The 14,638-nt window shown below is 40.1% G+C and overlaps 1 protein-coding gene across 3 annotated transcripts in view; it reads right to left on the bottom strand.

Moving 5' to 3' along the window:
- Positions 1–682: 682 nt before the first annotated feature.
- VPS36 (vacuolar protein sorting 36 homolog) overlaps positions 683–14,638 on the bottom strand; it is a 31,908-nt gene continuing 17,952 nt past the window's right edge. For all 3 annotated transcript variants that reach the window (XM_019971353.2, XM_019971354.2, XM_070800153.1), the window contains exons 7-14: positions 10,254–10,286; positions 10,056–10,133; positions 9,300–9,434; positions 7,610–7,675; positions 6,015–6,079; positions 5,326–5,410; positions 4,171–4,247; positions 683–4,077 (exon numbers count right to left, since the gene is read on the bottom strand). In XM_019971353.2, coding sequence (XP_019826912.2) covers positions 3,984–4,077; positions 4,171–4,247; positions 5,326–5,410; positions 6,015–6,079; positions 7,610–7,675; positions 9,300–9,434; positions 10,056–10,133; positions 10,254–10,286 — 633 coding nt within the window. In that variant the 3' untranslated portion in view covers positions 683–3,983. The remainder of the gene's footprint in view (positions 4,078–4,170; positions 4,248–5,325; positions 5,411–6,014; positions 6,080–7,609; positions 7,676–9,299; positions 9,435–10,055; positions 10,134–10,253; positions 10,287–14,638) is intronic.

The following is a 14,638-nucleotide window of genomic DNA, read 5'->3' as shown; positions in this document are numbered from 1 at the left end:
CTAGGAATTTACCTTGTACAATTATTGATGTAGGTCACTGGGAATTCCAAAGAGGTGTTGTGTGATATTCCTTATAACTTAAAGAAATCTAATTTCTCTATTTTCTTGTGGCATCGAGATAACAGAGAACAAGATAAAAGACAGTCAAGTGTTGGGCTGGCCAAAAAGTTCGTAAGAGCTTATGGAAAAACCCAAATGAACTTTTTGACCAACCCAATATATGGTTAATTGGGTTTCGGAATAGTAGTTGTGTCCTGGAAACAGATTTTTCTAGAGCAGGTGGGAATGAGCAAAGTATGGTTTTGATTATTAGGATAGGGGTGGGTGGATGGGAGGAAATAACAAAGGGACGTCTGAACAAGGGCAATGTGGCCCAGGAAGAGGAAGGGCCTGATCAATGCCTTCCCCTGACCATCTCTTGGTTCTCTTGAGCCTAGTGGATCAGCTCCTCCTCTCCCACCAGACCTTCTCAGACCGTCCTCCATCAGAACAGAAGCCTCCCTCCTCTGTCCTCCAAGCATGGCACCCGTGCCCCTGCCATGGCACAGACTTCATTCCCATCTTCAGTTAAGGCTGCTCACATGTCTATGTCCCAGTGAGGCTACCCTCTTAAAAGCAGGGCCTGCATCTTATTCGCTTCTGTATCCCCCAGTGGCCCAGTTCCTCACACAAAGTCAACAGGTATTCAAAAATGTTTCTTTTTATTGAATTCAATGAGAGATGAAAGTAGGGTGAAGTGAAGCCCATTTATAAGCAGGCACACACACGGGCGGTCGCTCATTTGGTTGTCATTTCGTTGGACGCTTACTGTGTGCCAGGCCTCACTCTAGGCTGAGGGCACATCCGTGAACAAAGCAGAGAAAAATCTCCGCCCCCGTGGAGCTGACACTTAAGATCTATCATAAGGAGTAGGATCAGCGATACATTTACATAAATTCAGCCATACCTATCAGCATAGTGAAGAAAAAGGAAAACAAAAAAGACACACTTAAGTACTTTAATTATTGGTACTACAAAAGTCTACTGTTGATATATAGTCTTTTATTATATATTTTACTTGCTATAGTCATAAAATATTCATAGCCATGTATCACTTTACAGCCATTCTACTTGTAAGATTATATAGAGAACTTTATTGGCAATTTCAGAGATTTTCACGGATCATTTTGAGCATGCTTGATTCCATCCTTAAGCATAGTCCTTAAAACCTACCCATCATAGAAGTTGTGACTCTACTGTATCAGATGGAAACTCGGAGGTTGTTGGGCAAGGAAGAACCATTCTAAGTATCTGAACATGAGAATAATGACATGATAAATCCATGTCTGGTTGGCTTAGTCTGGTAACAGGGAACAAGAGATAGTACCTTCACATATATACACATGGTCAATCAACAGTGGAATTCACATCAAGAATTAAAAAAAATAAAAAAGAACAGTTCATGAGTCATTTCCCATTTTTTAAGACAACTAAAATAGTAAGACCTTGAGGTCAAAAATATTTATAATCAACTTGATTATAAAATCTAAAAGAAAAAATCTTAATATATGGGTTTATTCTGACTAAACCTTTATCATTTTCATACATTTTCAAAGAGTATTTAAAAAGAACACCAAGTCAAGAAAAATCATTTTTAAATTTTGCAATAATTTTACTCTGTATACATTAATACCAATCATTTAACCCTAAAAACATTCTTCACTTGTACAATGTAAAAAATTGGACAGTATGTGACTAGAAATACTCCATTATCATAAAGCTACAGATTTGTGCTTTGAAGAGCAAAGTTAGAAAGCAAAAATAATAATCTAACAGTGATAAGCACCAAGAAGACGGAACTTTTTTGCACTTAGGGCCTGACTGGTTGTATTCAAACATAACCTCTACCAACAAAGGAATGAAAATGACACCTTATTTGGCAAAAACAAAACACAAAGAACAAAAATATACATATAGAGGTCTGGAAACAGTGAAGAATGCCCACTTTAAAACAATAAAATCAATCATACCTGTTTTTTAATTAATGTGACATTTGCAAAACTAGATTCATGTCACTTTAGTTCACTTTATATAATTCAGACTGCTCCATTTTTGTTAATGTGTTGTCACACTAGTATAAATGAATATGCTGACTCATGAGTCTGCTGTAATGAATCAACACCATTAGAGCTAGAAGACCCAGTAGCTCTAACGATCTTAGTTGCAACTCATTCCAACTGGTGAAACAGATTATTTATCGGTGTAATTTTTAAAAACTTTGGCCAGATGAGATATGGAGTGAATGAGATGAGTGTGTGTGTGTGTGTGTGTGAGACAGAGTGCTTCCCAGAGAGGAGTGACATGCCAAAAACCATACACAATGGCTCCAAAGACTTGGGCAGCCAGACACTGAATTTCCCCCCAGACAAATGAGAGGGGATGTTAAGGGGTGTGTCATCACCACGTGGAATCAGCGACAGATTTGGAACTAAGTCAGGATGCTTCAGCCACGACGTTCCCGTGACACTGGAGGATGTGAAGCAGCAACAGGGATCAGGCAGGGGTCAGGGATCGACTCTGGCTGCACGTGGAGGGTTTCCCTGGGTCTGCAGCTGAGGGTGCCCGGACCTGGCCCATAGGGCATCTGCAGCAGCCCGGCAGTGGTCCTCCACTTCTTAGTGAGGATGTCTCAGGGAGCCCAGAGTCTCAGCCTGAGGGTTCCTGCCTCCTGGTCTCAAAGGTTCTCTCAGTACAGATACCACCCGTTTTAGAGGCTTGGCCAAAACCTATCAGTGACCTTCCACTGCCAACTCAGCCTTGAAAGGGGCTCTCCCTGTGGTGTCCCTGAGTTTGAGGTAATGCCATCGGACTGTACGCCGTGTTGCAGTAATGAAGTCAGGCGGTCACTACAAAACTCAAGCGATCTGGATTCAATATTTGCCAGTCATCTCAGTAATACTTCCTAGTGAGAGTTTCTCCACACAAATTATAATGTGTGGAGCAAAGGAAAAAAATATTGCTAGAGGATGATAGAAAGAGTTTTTTAAAGTTCAGCAGTAAAACTCCTTAAGGGAAGGAAAAGGAGACATATTAACATTTCCACTTTCTATTTGTCCATCCTTGGCTTTGAGGTAAAAGAGCACCAAGGTTCATGTAAAGCTAGTTAAAGGTTCTTCCAGGCTCCTCCACCCACACAACAATCTGAGGGAAATCCTGAACAGTCTACTTCCCAAATTTGTCACCTTATCTCCGGGCATGTCCATACAGCTCTTTAATTCACTAGCAAAATCCACAGCAGTTTTTAAAACAGAATGACATAGTTGCATTCTTTAAATGCCAGCCATGAAATCATCACTTAAAAAAAAAGAAAAAGAAACTAGTCAGACTATATATATGGAAGTCAAGAAAACTTCTCTTTTTTTTAAGCTGCTTTATTTGGTCTGCTGAAGACATGCCTATGGCTGCTTCTAAAAAGCCCTTAGGAAGAGCCTCACGTGACATCCTGCAGTTGGATGTTGTCAGGTTCTTAAACTACACTGTAGGTCTAAACTTCTTCATGAAAACCCCTCAAAGGTGCACACTAAATGCAAAGAAAACTTCTTTTATAATTCAGTGAATTTCAGTCAAACCAAAATAACGATCTAAACTGTCCAAACACGCAACTTCTCCTTCTCCCCCAATGAACTAAATTCTTTTCTTTAAAAAATGGTCAGATTTGAAGATCGAGTTAAAATCCACCAAATTTCCAGTTAAACTCTGAGGGTTTCTATACAACGGTAGCATGATTTTGAATTCATTTTGGCATTCAGCTTTCTGTATTTTTCCTATATATATCCTAGAGAAGCTTCCTGGATCATAATATTTGGGGAGAAATTAAAAGGGTCTTGTATGATACTACAAAGTTCCAGTAATTCTGTTTATCAGGGTTTACCCTTAGCTCAATGGCATTCAACCTCTCCATGATGCAAGTATATGGATAACAAGTTATTTCAGATACAAAACTCTTAGCTCTGTGTCATAAATAAATTTGGGTAAAACCGCAAGCCTTCCACTGAATCATCTCGGCAAAGATGGCCCATCTTCTCAGCAAGAAGCAACCTAGGAGTCAAGGGGAAAAAAAACACCATCATCCATCCATTCATTCAGAAACACAAATGATAGCTACAAGTGAGCAGCAGAGACCTTGCTTACCTCTCTTTAGCCAGAAGGACAGACATTCCCACGAGCTTAGCAAACTCTTCTGATGTTAACGATCCCTTCTCTGAAACCTAACAGAAACACAGAGCAGGAAAAAAAATGTGATCATTTAGGCCACCTCGGTACTAACCTGAGAATATCTATGTGTATACTCAGGAAATAATTGACTGAATTTTCTACTAAAATCACTCCAGAACTAAAGCTTTTTCACTAATGCTTAAGTCTACAAAAGTGGAAGGACCCAAAACAAACACTGTAGACTGAAACATTGTGTAATAGGGAGTGTGTGCGTGTGTGCGCGAGGTCCCTTAAGTGCTGTCCAACTCTTTGCGAACCCACGGACTATAGCCCGACAGGCTCCTCTGTCCATTGAATTTTCCAGGCAAGGATGCTGGAGTGGGTTGCCATGCCCTCCTCGAGGGGATCCTCCGGACCCAGGGATTGAACTCGTGTCTCTTAAGTACCCTGCATCCACAGGCGGGTTCTTTACCACTAGCGCCACCTGGGAAGCCCAATAAGGGCAATGTACTTCATAGTCTGAAAAGGAACATACAACAAATTCTAACTGAGTGCATAGTACATGCTCCAGCGAAGGACCCTTATACACAGGACTGGTTTTAAGTATGTGATCGGAATATGTATAGTCTTGAAACTTTCATCAAATTTAAAATAAGAATATTTCAAGGTCCTAACAAATAATCAGTTTGGCCAGCAAAATCCACCTAAACTACAGTTGCTTTCCATATTTTTTGAAGCAATTATTTTACAAAACAATTTGCAATGTTTACAATGCAGCTTACGTGGGTATGACTAAAAGAAAAAGTTCAATCATGGGTAACACTCTGACAAAGTTAAAAACTTACTCTCAAGGCTGAGTTTCAAACAGAAAGGGAGTAAGCACCTCCCTCATTCTAGCTCCCCTTACTTACAAAATGTTATGAGTGTTGGCAAGTTTCAAAGAGCTTTCAAAGTATAAATGTGATGAATAGTCACTCATTGTTAATGATCAACCGTTTTCAATTGGGTCTGTGAACATTACTTTTTAGCAAAGTTAAATTCAAAAGGAAATCCTGTTTCTCAAGTTGCTAAGCACTGGGGTCTTCGGGGGGCAAGCTCTAACGAGGGAGGGAGGAAACGGGGTCCCCGTACCGTCTCCAAGGCTGAGGCCACCATTTCCTCCTCCTTGTGGGACTGAAGTTCAATGACCATGACGCCGCTGTCAAACACGCGGAGTCTAAAAGTCGCAGAAGGGAGAACAAAGCCGTGAACATCTGGGATCTTGGACCCTCGGGGAGGCGAAAATATTTTTTTACTTTCATTTATGCCCAGGTCTGAGGGCAATATTAACACAAAACAGCATTTCAGATATAACGACCATGGGTGACTAAAGCATAACCAAAAAAGCTCATAAACAGTGAATGAAATTCTGAACTGTAATCCACATGCTAAGTAAAATATGCCTGGCTACTTTTTTTAAAACCTGAGGATAAGGAAAACACAATTCACAGCTGACTGTACTTCCAGGTCTCCAGAGACTAAGACAAAAAAAATTGTGTAAGGACAGAAAGACTGGTCACTGTGACCTCATGGGAGGAGCCCACATTGGCAAGAGTCTGACCACCTGCCCCTGAGGCCTTGCACAGCCCTGAGAAGGATGGAAGCTGGGATGACAGATGCCCATGGTACCAGGTGATTCCTGCCCACGTGAGAAACAAACTTCCAGAAGAGTGATGTATATGCTGGCTCACCACGCAAGAGGACAGACCTACAGGGCTGTTCTGTCTACTCAGGGTGGAATTGTGACAACAGACGGCAAACTTCCCACAAGGTTCTTTTACCTGAGAGGTAGTTTCAGCGCTTCCAGCATCTTGCATGCATTCACTAAATCTTCTGGTGAAAGCAACTAGAGAAGGGGGGGAAAAATACAAGTTTACCATTTACACTGCAAATTTAATAGAGTGATGCTATGTAATTATGATGACCACTCAAACAGAAGAGATAAGTGTAAAATGATCATGCATCAAGGATTTTAGGTGGCTTACTCACTTACAAGGCAAAAAGGATTAACAAAGAAGCAAAGACATCTATTCATTAGAGCAGTGCTATCCAAAGAAATATAACACAAGTCATATAGGTAATTTAAAACCTTCTAGTAGCCACGTTAAAAAATACACAGATTAAATTAATTTTAATGTATATATTTTATTCAACCCAAAAGAGCCAAAAATTTGCCCTGTAATTGATATAAAAATCATTAATAAGATAGTTAACACTTCTCTATTCTATACAAAGTCTTCTAAATCCAGGGTGTAATTCACACTTACAGCACACTTCAATTTGGACTACCTGCATTTCAAGTTCACGATCGTCACCTGTAGCTACGTAGTGGCTACCCTTCTGGCTCACGTGGCCTTGAAGAATCAGCTCAGTACAGTGGTGACCAGCAGCTGTGAGTCACACGGAATAGCTCCGGAGCCAGTCCAGCCTGAGTCCCAATCTCTGTCACAAGACTGTCTCCTGGTAGAGCCGTGGTCAAGCTTTTGAATCTTCCTGAGCCTCAGTGTCCTCATCCCCTAATTGTCCCCCAGATGGGGAGAGTAAAAGTAGCTACCACACTGAGTGATGGGGAGGATAAGCAGAGAACACGTGCAGAGCGCCTGGTGGATAATAAGTACCCACCGGGATGATTACTATGACTGTTCAAATTAAAACACAGAGCAGAGGGACCTCCCTGGTGGTCCAGTGGTCACTTCCAATGCAGGGGGATGTGGGTTCAATTCCTGGTTGAGGAGCTACGATCCCACATGCCGTGTGGCACAGTCAAAAATTTCAAAAAAACAAAAAAATACAGAGCAGAGCTTTGACTTGGGGAACCTGGGTGAGCACTGGAGACACATGTGTGAGCTATCTGCGTGGAGGGCAGAGAGACTGCACAGACAGACCCTTGGAGGCCAAGGACATGTGAGTGGAAAGGACAGCGAGAGCTGAGGTGTAGCTGGGGCTGATTCTAAGCCAAAGGAACAGGGCAGCTTCCCCACTGTGTTATCAACAGGCAATCTGAGTCCAGCCAGGTTCATTCAAAACAGTTAACAATCACAGAGTAAGGTCACCAGGCATAGTCTTGCTCATCACGACACAAACACAGGCTATTAGAACGCTGAGGTATCACTCAATCTAAACCCTATCTTAAAGGTAAAAAACCTGAGTTCCAGAGAGGTTAAGGAAGCTACTCAAAGTCACTGAGCAAAACCAGGAACAGAATCTACCCTCTGGATCCCAGGGCAGTGTTCTTTTTCACTGCACCACACTGCTTTTCAAAATATCAATACTTTTGATATTCACAGCCCTTCCTCAGATTGTATTCATTGTAGGAGAATTTGTATTCTATCAAGAAAGTCTATATTTAGCCAAAAGCATATCTAAAAATTCTTACTTCCATTCCTCGAGCTCGGTTTACTAAACAGTACACCTCTGTAAGTGACATTATTCCCCCTCGTTCCTGTTAAAATATTAAATAAAAAGAAACATTATAATTAGCACTAGTTAGCACTTCCTAATAGAAATCATAATCAGAGCAAAATCATAAATTATAAAATTTCTTAAGAAGCTTTTGAAAACTATATTTACACACCAGGAACCTATTCAGATACCAGGAGGCACTTCAAATTCCCTATTTGGACTTTAATACTATAATTACTGTTTTAACATTTACTTAAATAAAAAGAGGGGTTGGACACTATGTTTCAAAAAGTGTATTTAAATGTTTTAAGTTATTCCAGCTAATAACTAAATAAATGATGGAATTAAATATCACCATTTTGCAACCCCTAATGAAGTAACAGATATAGATAATGACTGTCAGTAGCTGTTAATATCACACAAAAAAGATAATCATATATAACATACCTTCTGATGGAAACGCACAAAACCCTCTATGGAATATTTTTATTAGGACAAAAAAAAAGAACTTCTAGATATAACTACCAATTTACAGGGAACACACAAGATGGTGAAGCATGGTAACTTACAGTTAGCAAAATCCAACTCTGAAACACTGTAAGATAAACTACTAGCTTCTTCAGTAAATAAATTGTATGATGGGAAAAAAGAGATGGGAGAAGGAAAAACCCATAGAATTAAAAAAAAAAAAAAAAAAAAACCTTGAAAGAAATCAAACATTTGCAATGTATCTTGGCTTGAACAAATCAACTGCAGCAGAAAATGTGAATACTAACTAGGTATCCGATAATACTAAAAAATTATTTTTTAATTTTTAGGTGTGAAATGGGATTATAATCACATTTAAAGGCATCTTTATCACTATAATTACATAGTTAAATGTTTACAGGTAAAGGGATATGATGTCTGGGATTCACTTTAAAATAATTTTGAGTGGAGCTGGATGATGGGGACATAGGGATTCATTATGCTATCCTACTCTGTCATCTGTTTGAAATATTTCTTAATACAGGTGCTTTAATAAAGTTTTGATTCCCTGAATAATGTTAAACTAGAATATGAAACTTTATTATGAAGTTATTAATAGCACACGGTATATGAAAAAAATGTGTCTAAAATATATACAGATTATATATTTCCTTTTGAAAATAAGAGATAAGAAAGACTTTTTGTATCAAACAGATTTAGATATCTGAAATGGAAATTAAAAACAATTTAGAAAATTATTGACAAAGAATCACTGCTAAGTGCTAAGTCACTTCAGTCGTGTCCGACTCTGTGCGATCCCATAGAAGGCAGTCCACCAAGCTCCCCCGTCCCTGGGATTCTCCAGGCAAGAACACTGGAGTGGGTTGCCATTTCCTTCTCCAATGCAGGAAAGTGAAAAGTGAAAGTGAAGTCGCTCAGTCATGTCCGACCCTTAGCATGGACTGCAGCCTACCAGGCTCCTCCATCCATGGGACTTTCCATGCAAGAGTACTGGAGTGGGGTGCCATTGCCTTCTCCAAAGAATCACTGAACTAGTTTAGTTTATTACTGCAAGGAAAAATAACATGTTGGTTGAATAGAAGCCACATCATGAAAGGAGTTAAGCTCTTAAGACCTCTGATGACACAAAAATAATTTAACACAATTTAAAGAGACCATTAAGATTTTGTTTTTACCTCCAAAGGTGCCTGCAGTATTCCAGCCAGCTGTTTGGCCAGCTGCATGTGGTACTGTGTGCCGGAGCCGTAGGTCTCCCTGGTAACCGGGTTAGCTATCCCCATGCTCAGCAAATAGGATTTAAACCTGATGGTCTATAAGGAGAGGGAAAGATACACAAAAAGACTATGCAGATTTAGTCTCTCTACCCAGCATCGGAAATCCATCAGACATTCAGTTCCACTCGATTATTTCTATATCTACCCATCTCTTCTACTGTGTTTCTATGCTGTGAAATATATGAGTGAATTCCTAGTATTTCCTGGCATAAATCGGATCATTACTCTCCTCCCGCCTTAGTATCTCAGTTTCTATTTACCCCACAGGTTTGGTGGCAGATGAGACTCAGGTAACAACCATCCTTCTGCTTAATGTCAACCAAATGATAAAACCAAAAACCTAGGAAAACAGCTGTGACCAGATTGTAGACAAATTTAATGAAACATATCAAACTTAAGGTATGTCAAGAACAAACTTCCACATTTCAGTATCTCTTATTTTCTACATTCCAGGAAAAGTACTGAAATATCCTTTAATTCTGCTAGAGCTAACAAAGTTTTTATGGCTGACTTTTTCTTCCACATTGTCATATATCCTCAAGTCCTACAAGAAATCAAACACTATTTTAAGAAACAGCATGCTGGTAAACCACCAGAATGCCCTTGTGTTATCTCTGTAATCTAGTTCTCAAAGCCTTAAAGAGGCCACCCATTTACCTCATCTTCTGTGATGTCACCTTGCTTGTCTTTGATCTTATTAGCAATGGACTTTGATAACTCCACCATTTCCTTAGCCTGTCAAGAGAACAGAAAAAGAGCAAAAAGAAATAATGTCCCTAAATGTCTGCTAACAAAATAAATTTTCAAAAGTGTATTATAACTGGCATGAATTTAATACATGTAAATGACATATACCTTGACCATTAGCTTGCTGAGGTCTTCGAAGGCCTGAAATGAGAAATGAGATTTTGTTGGAATTTGTCTAAAGAACTGAGACGTTTTAAAGCAATGAAGCACTCTATTTTCTTCCCTATGATAGAAATTTATGAGATTTTCTGACAAATATCAACTTATTTATAGGAATAGTTATATAGTCATAAATCTACCTTATCCTAAAGAATTCAGTTTAGCTTAGAAGCTGTCAAATTTCCAAAACCAACTACAAAAAACAAATTTTCAGAAAGAAAACAGTTACTGATTAAACAAACAAAAGGTGACACAATAGTTTAAAAAATATTATCTCTTTGACACAAGTAAGAAAATTTGTCACCGGTTTTTCCCAGATAAGAGGTCAGGAATCACAGGTGTCGTACAGTTTTCCTGGCCGAAAATGGCAACATGCAGCTGCAGGAATACTTCTTTGGGTCCAACAATTTCGGCTTTAATAGCAGGTATGATTAACCAAAACCATAAACCTCAGCCTTGAATATTACACAGATTATACTTGTAGCCTTGGCTAAACTGGATATCACAAGAGAACATTCAAATACCACCAAAGCATATCTAAATAAAACCCATCAACTGTTTGATGTACTACAATGAACATCCATCCCCTCCAAAGGCCTCTTCAAACTTGATCAGATATATTTATAATTCAAGTATTTGTGGCTCAATGATAAAGAAGTTGCCTGCCAATGAAGGAGATGGAGGTTCGATCCCTGGATCAGGAAGATCCCCTGGAGGAAGGCATGGCAACCCACTCCAGTATTCTTGCCTGGAGAATCCCATGGACAGAGGAGCCTGGCAGGCTACAGTCCATGGGGTCACAAAGAGTCGGACACAAATGAGCACACACTCACACACTTCCAGTGCAGAATAGCATCTAACTCATGTGCACAGATGTTACTTTTTAAAACCAATTAAGCAGCTTATCATTAATTGAAAACTCTTTCAATCGACCGAGAACAGCGGTCCACGGGTTCAGCCTGGCTGATGCCCGTCTTAATGACATGCAGGAACGTATCCCCCATCTGCAGAAAGACTTTGCTGAAAGAATAGAGTGCTGTGTACAATTCTTATGGTCAACTCACTGGGCTGCTACCGAAAACAAAGGGGAACGAATGTGCACACACCTAACAGGAATTTCCTCAGATAAACAAAAGGCTTAAACACTGGATTCTTATCAGCAGCGGCCAGCAGATGCAGGAAACCTTTTGTGGGAAACTTTGGGCAACGGCCCTGAAACTAAGGCTATTCAAATGTTTAAATGGAGGGCAAATCGCATACCAACCTCAATTTCAAATAAAATTAAAATGCAGACACTTTACACACTTAGATTTTTACTTTGCATATACAGTTACTAGATTTCTTTTACCTAAGTGAAAAGAAAAGACAACATTTCTAAATTTTTATATGGTAAGTCATTGTATTTACTGTATTATATTTTCATAGAAAAAGTCTGCTGAAAATAATGGTAAGTCTATGTAGAATACACAAATTAACCCTTAATGTGCATAGTCCATAAAAAATAAATACAAATATTTTAGTATTTTGGAAGAAGTACCTATAAAAAAATTCTAGGTAATTATAAAGCATAATTAAAAGCGTCCTCACTTCTATTTCTATTATTATTCTAAAATTTGGTATTAGCATTGAACATGTTAGTTGCTCAGTTGTGTCTGACTTTTTGTGACCCCATGGACTGTAGCCCACCAGCTCCTTTGTCCATGGAATTTGCCAGGCAAGAATACTAGAGTGGTTTGCCACTTCCTACTCCAGGGGATCTTCCCAATCCAGGGATCAAACCCACATCCCCTTGTGTCTCCTGCATTGGCAGGCGGGTTCGTTACCACTGCGCCACCTGGGACCATCTGGTGAAGAAATCAATGACCTGCATAAGAGCCCGATGCTTGTGTGGACTCCCCTGACTATGCAACTCTGAAAACCACACTGAAGTGGAATAACAGTTCATAAGCTAAGAAAAACGCTATTCTGAATACCACGTTAGTATGGCAGCCTTTGGAAAAGGGAATACTGATAATGCAAAATTGGTTCATTGCTCCATGCCACCTCCAAGCGTCACACAGAAGGGTGACTACAAAAACCACCGCAAGAGGACAGCGACAGCACCTTCTGGGTGGCAGAGAGTGCTTGGGACATAGCAGACCACACTCGTCTGCAAATCAGGAAACCCAAGTCCTCATAACCCTTGTTCCAAGTCTCGTCACCAGCCCTGAGATGATCCCTTCTCTGGATAGTAAGAAGCCCTCTCATGAGAAAATGCTGGAATTTTATGGGACTAGAGGATTCAGGGAAGATGGGGGCTGTGGCAGCATCGTTTTTGAATCTCTCCAAATCCCACCATGAACATGGGCCAACAAGACCTCAAAACCTCTAAGACCCACAGGCAGCATATACAAAGAAGCTGAGTGACGAGATCTCCACAAGAACCTCAAGACACAAGCTAGTGGAGACAAGCCACCGAGAGCCCCAAGAGCTCCTCATCTTAACAGTGAGGCAGAGAGAGAAAAGGGAGGCAACAGAGCAACCGACAGACCTGAGGAGAGGAGACCCCGACCCAGCCAGCAGGCATCACTAGAGAGCAGACGGGCAAACCTGAGGTCAGGGACTGAAACGGAGAGAGCTTTGCCCACTTCAGCAGTGGATGCGGGCAAGGGGTCCTCAGGCAGGGCTGAAGCAGCCTGTAAACTCTGGAAAGGGCCCCCCACCCCCAGGCTTCCCGGCCAGGACAGGAGCCCACATTGGGGAGAAACTACTGAGACAGGAATCAAAACCTGAGTGAGGCAGGAGTAACATAGGAAGCGGGGAAAGGGTCAGCTAAAGACAGGGGTGGGCATGGGGCCAGGAAACCACGGACGGCAAGTCACCTCCCTCGTGTGCCCCACATGAACAGAGCACAAGAGTGAGCACTGTGGAGTAAGAGACGCCGCCCTGAGCTAGGCCTTCCTCTAAAAATTCAGGAAAACTAATTTCACATGAAAATTAGCAACAGCAAAGTATCAAGGTCAAATCCCACACAAGGTTACTACAAGAAAAAAGGAAAATCAGGAGCCGAGTAACATTACAGATAATGAAAGAAAGCCAGAAAGACATGTTCACAGATCGGATCGAAAATTAACCTTCGGTTTCAAAATGAGCTGATAGATGTTGATAAAATGATAGAAGTTGTGAAAGAACACCATAAATCAGGAATGAATTTTTTAAATCATTTTTTAAATAAAGCCTATACTAGGAACTTGCCTGGTGGTCCAGTGGTTAAAACTCTGTGCTTCCAATGCAAGGGGACCAAGTTCCACCCCTGGTCAGGGAACTAAGATCCCACATCTAGCAGGCCATGCGGTGTGGCCAAAAATAAATACATACAATGAAAAGTTAAAGAAAAAAAAAAGACTATACTACTAGATGAACACAGGAGGAATAAACACAACAGATAATATCTTAAGAGAAAAAAGAGTGAAAAAGAGGACATTTTTCTAAAATAAAAAAGCCAAAAAGGGTTGGGAAGAAAGTCACAAAGAGGGAAGACTGGCAATAAAGCTGCAACATACAGTCTCAGAAGAAAAAGATACCAAAGCGATTATTGAAAATAATAGAAAAACATCTCTGAAATGAAAAGAAAACATGTCTGAAACCAAATACTGAAAGCATACTGTGTCCCTGAGAATAACAATCCAGAATGACTAACACTTAACATTCTAGTAAAATGACAAAAGATAAAAAAAAAAAAAAAAATCTGTTGAGCATCTAGAAAAAACAGCAAGTGACTTTAAAGAACGGAGAATATGAGGTTTTCACTACTCTGGCGGCAACACTTCATGTCAGACGAAAAAGTGAAAGTCACACATTGAAGGCACTCAGGAAAGAAAATGTGAGCCAAGGACTATAAATCCAGCAAAACTGACCTTCGTGTACAAGGAACACGGAGATGCCAGAATTCAGGGAGTATTATTCCCATGAGCACTTTCTCAAACATCTATGAGAGGATGAGCGTCAGACAACAGAAATGAACAGAGGGAAGTGAATGTAGGGACCAGGCGCATCACACACAGTTATTTTCACGAATGAGACTGAATGACAGGGGAAATGGAAGAGGGTACATGGTGGCTGAATGCACAGACAGTGTATTAATAGATACAGCACACCTATGTTTTACATTTGGGAAGAAAGGGAAGAACATATACAAAAAAAAACATATATATATATATATATATACTTTTTAACTGTTTTAGTAATTCTTCACTAGTGTAGTCCTGAATTTGAATAAGAAGCATTAGTGTGACCTCTTGACACACTTTTACTAAAAAAAAAACCCTAGCTTTTTCCAGTGGAAAGGGTTACAA

The sequence above is a fragment of the Bos indicus genome, chromosome 12 (assembly GCF_029378745.1).
Source record: "Bos indicus isolate NIAB-ARS_2022 breed Sahiwal x Tharparkar chromosome 12, NIAB-ARS_B.indTharparkar_mat_pri_1.0, whole genome shotgun sequence".
In the NCBI taxonomy this organism is placed as follows: Eukaryota; Metazoa; Chordata; class Mammalia; order Artiodactyla; family Bovidae; genus Bos; species Bos indicus.
This window is presented reverse-complemented; position numbering and strand designations above follow the sequence as displayed.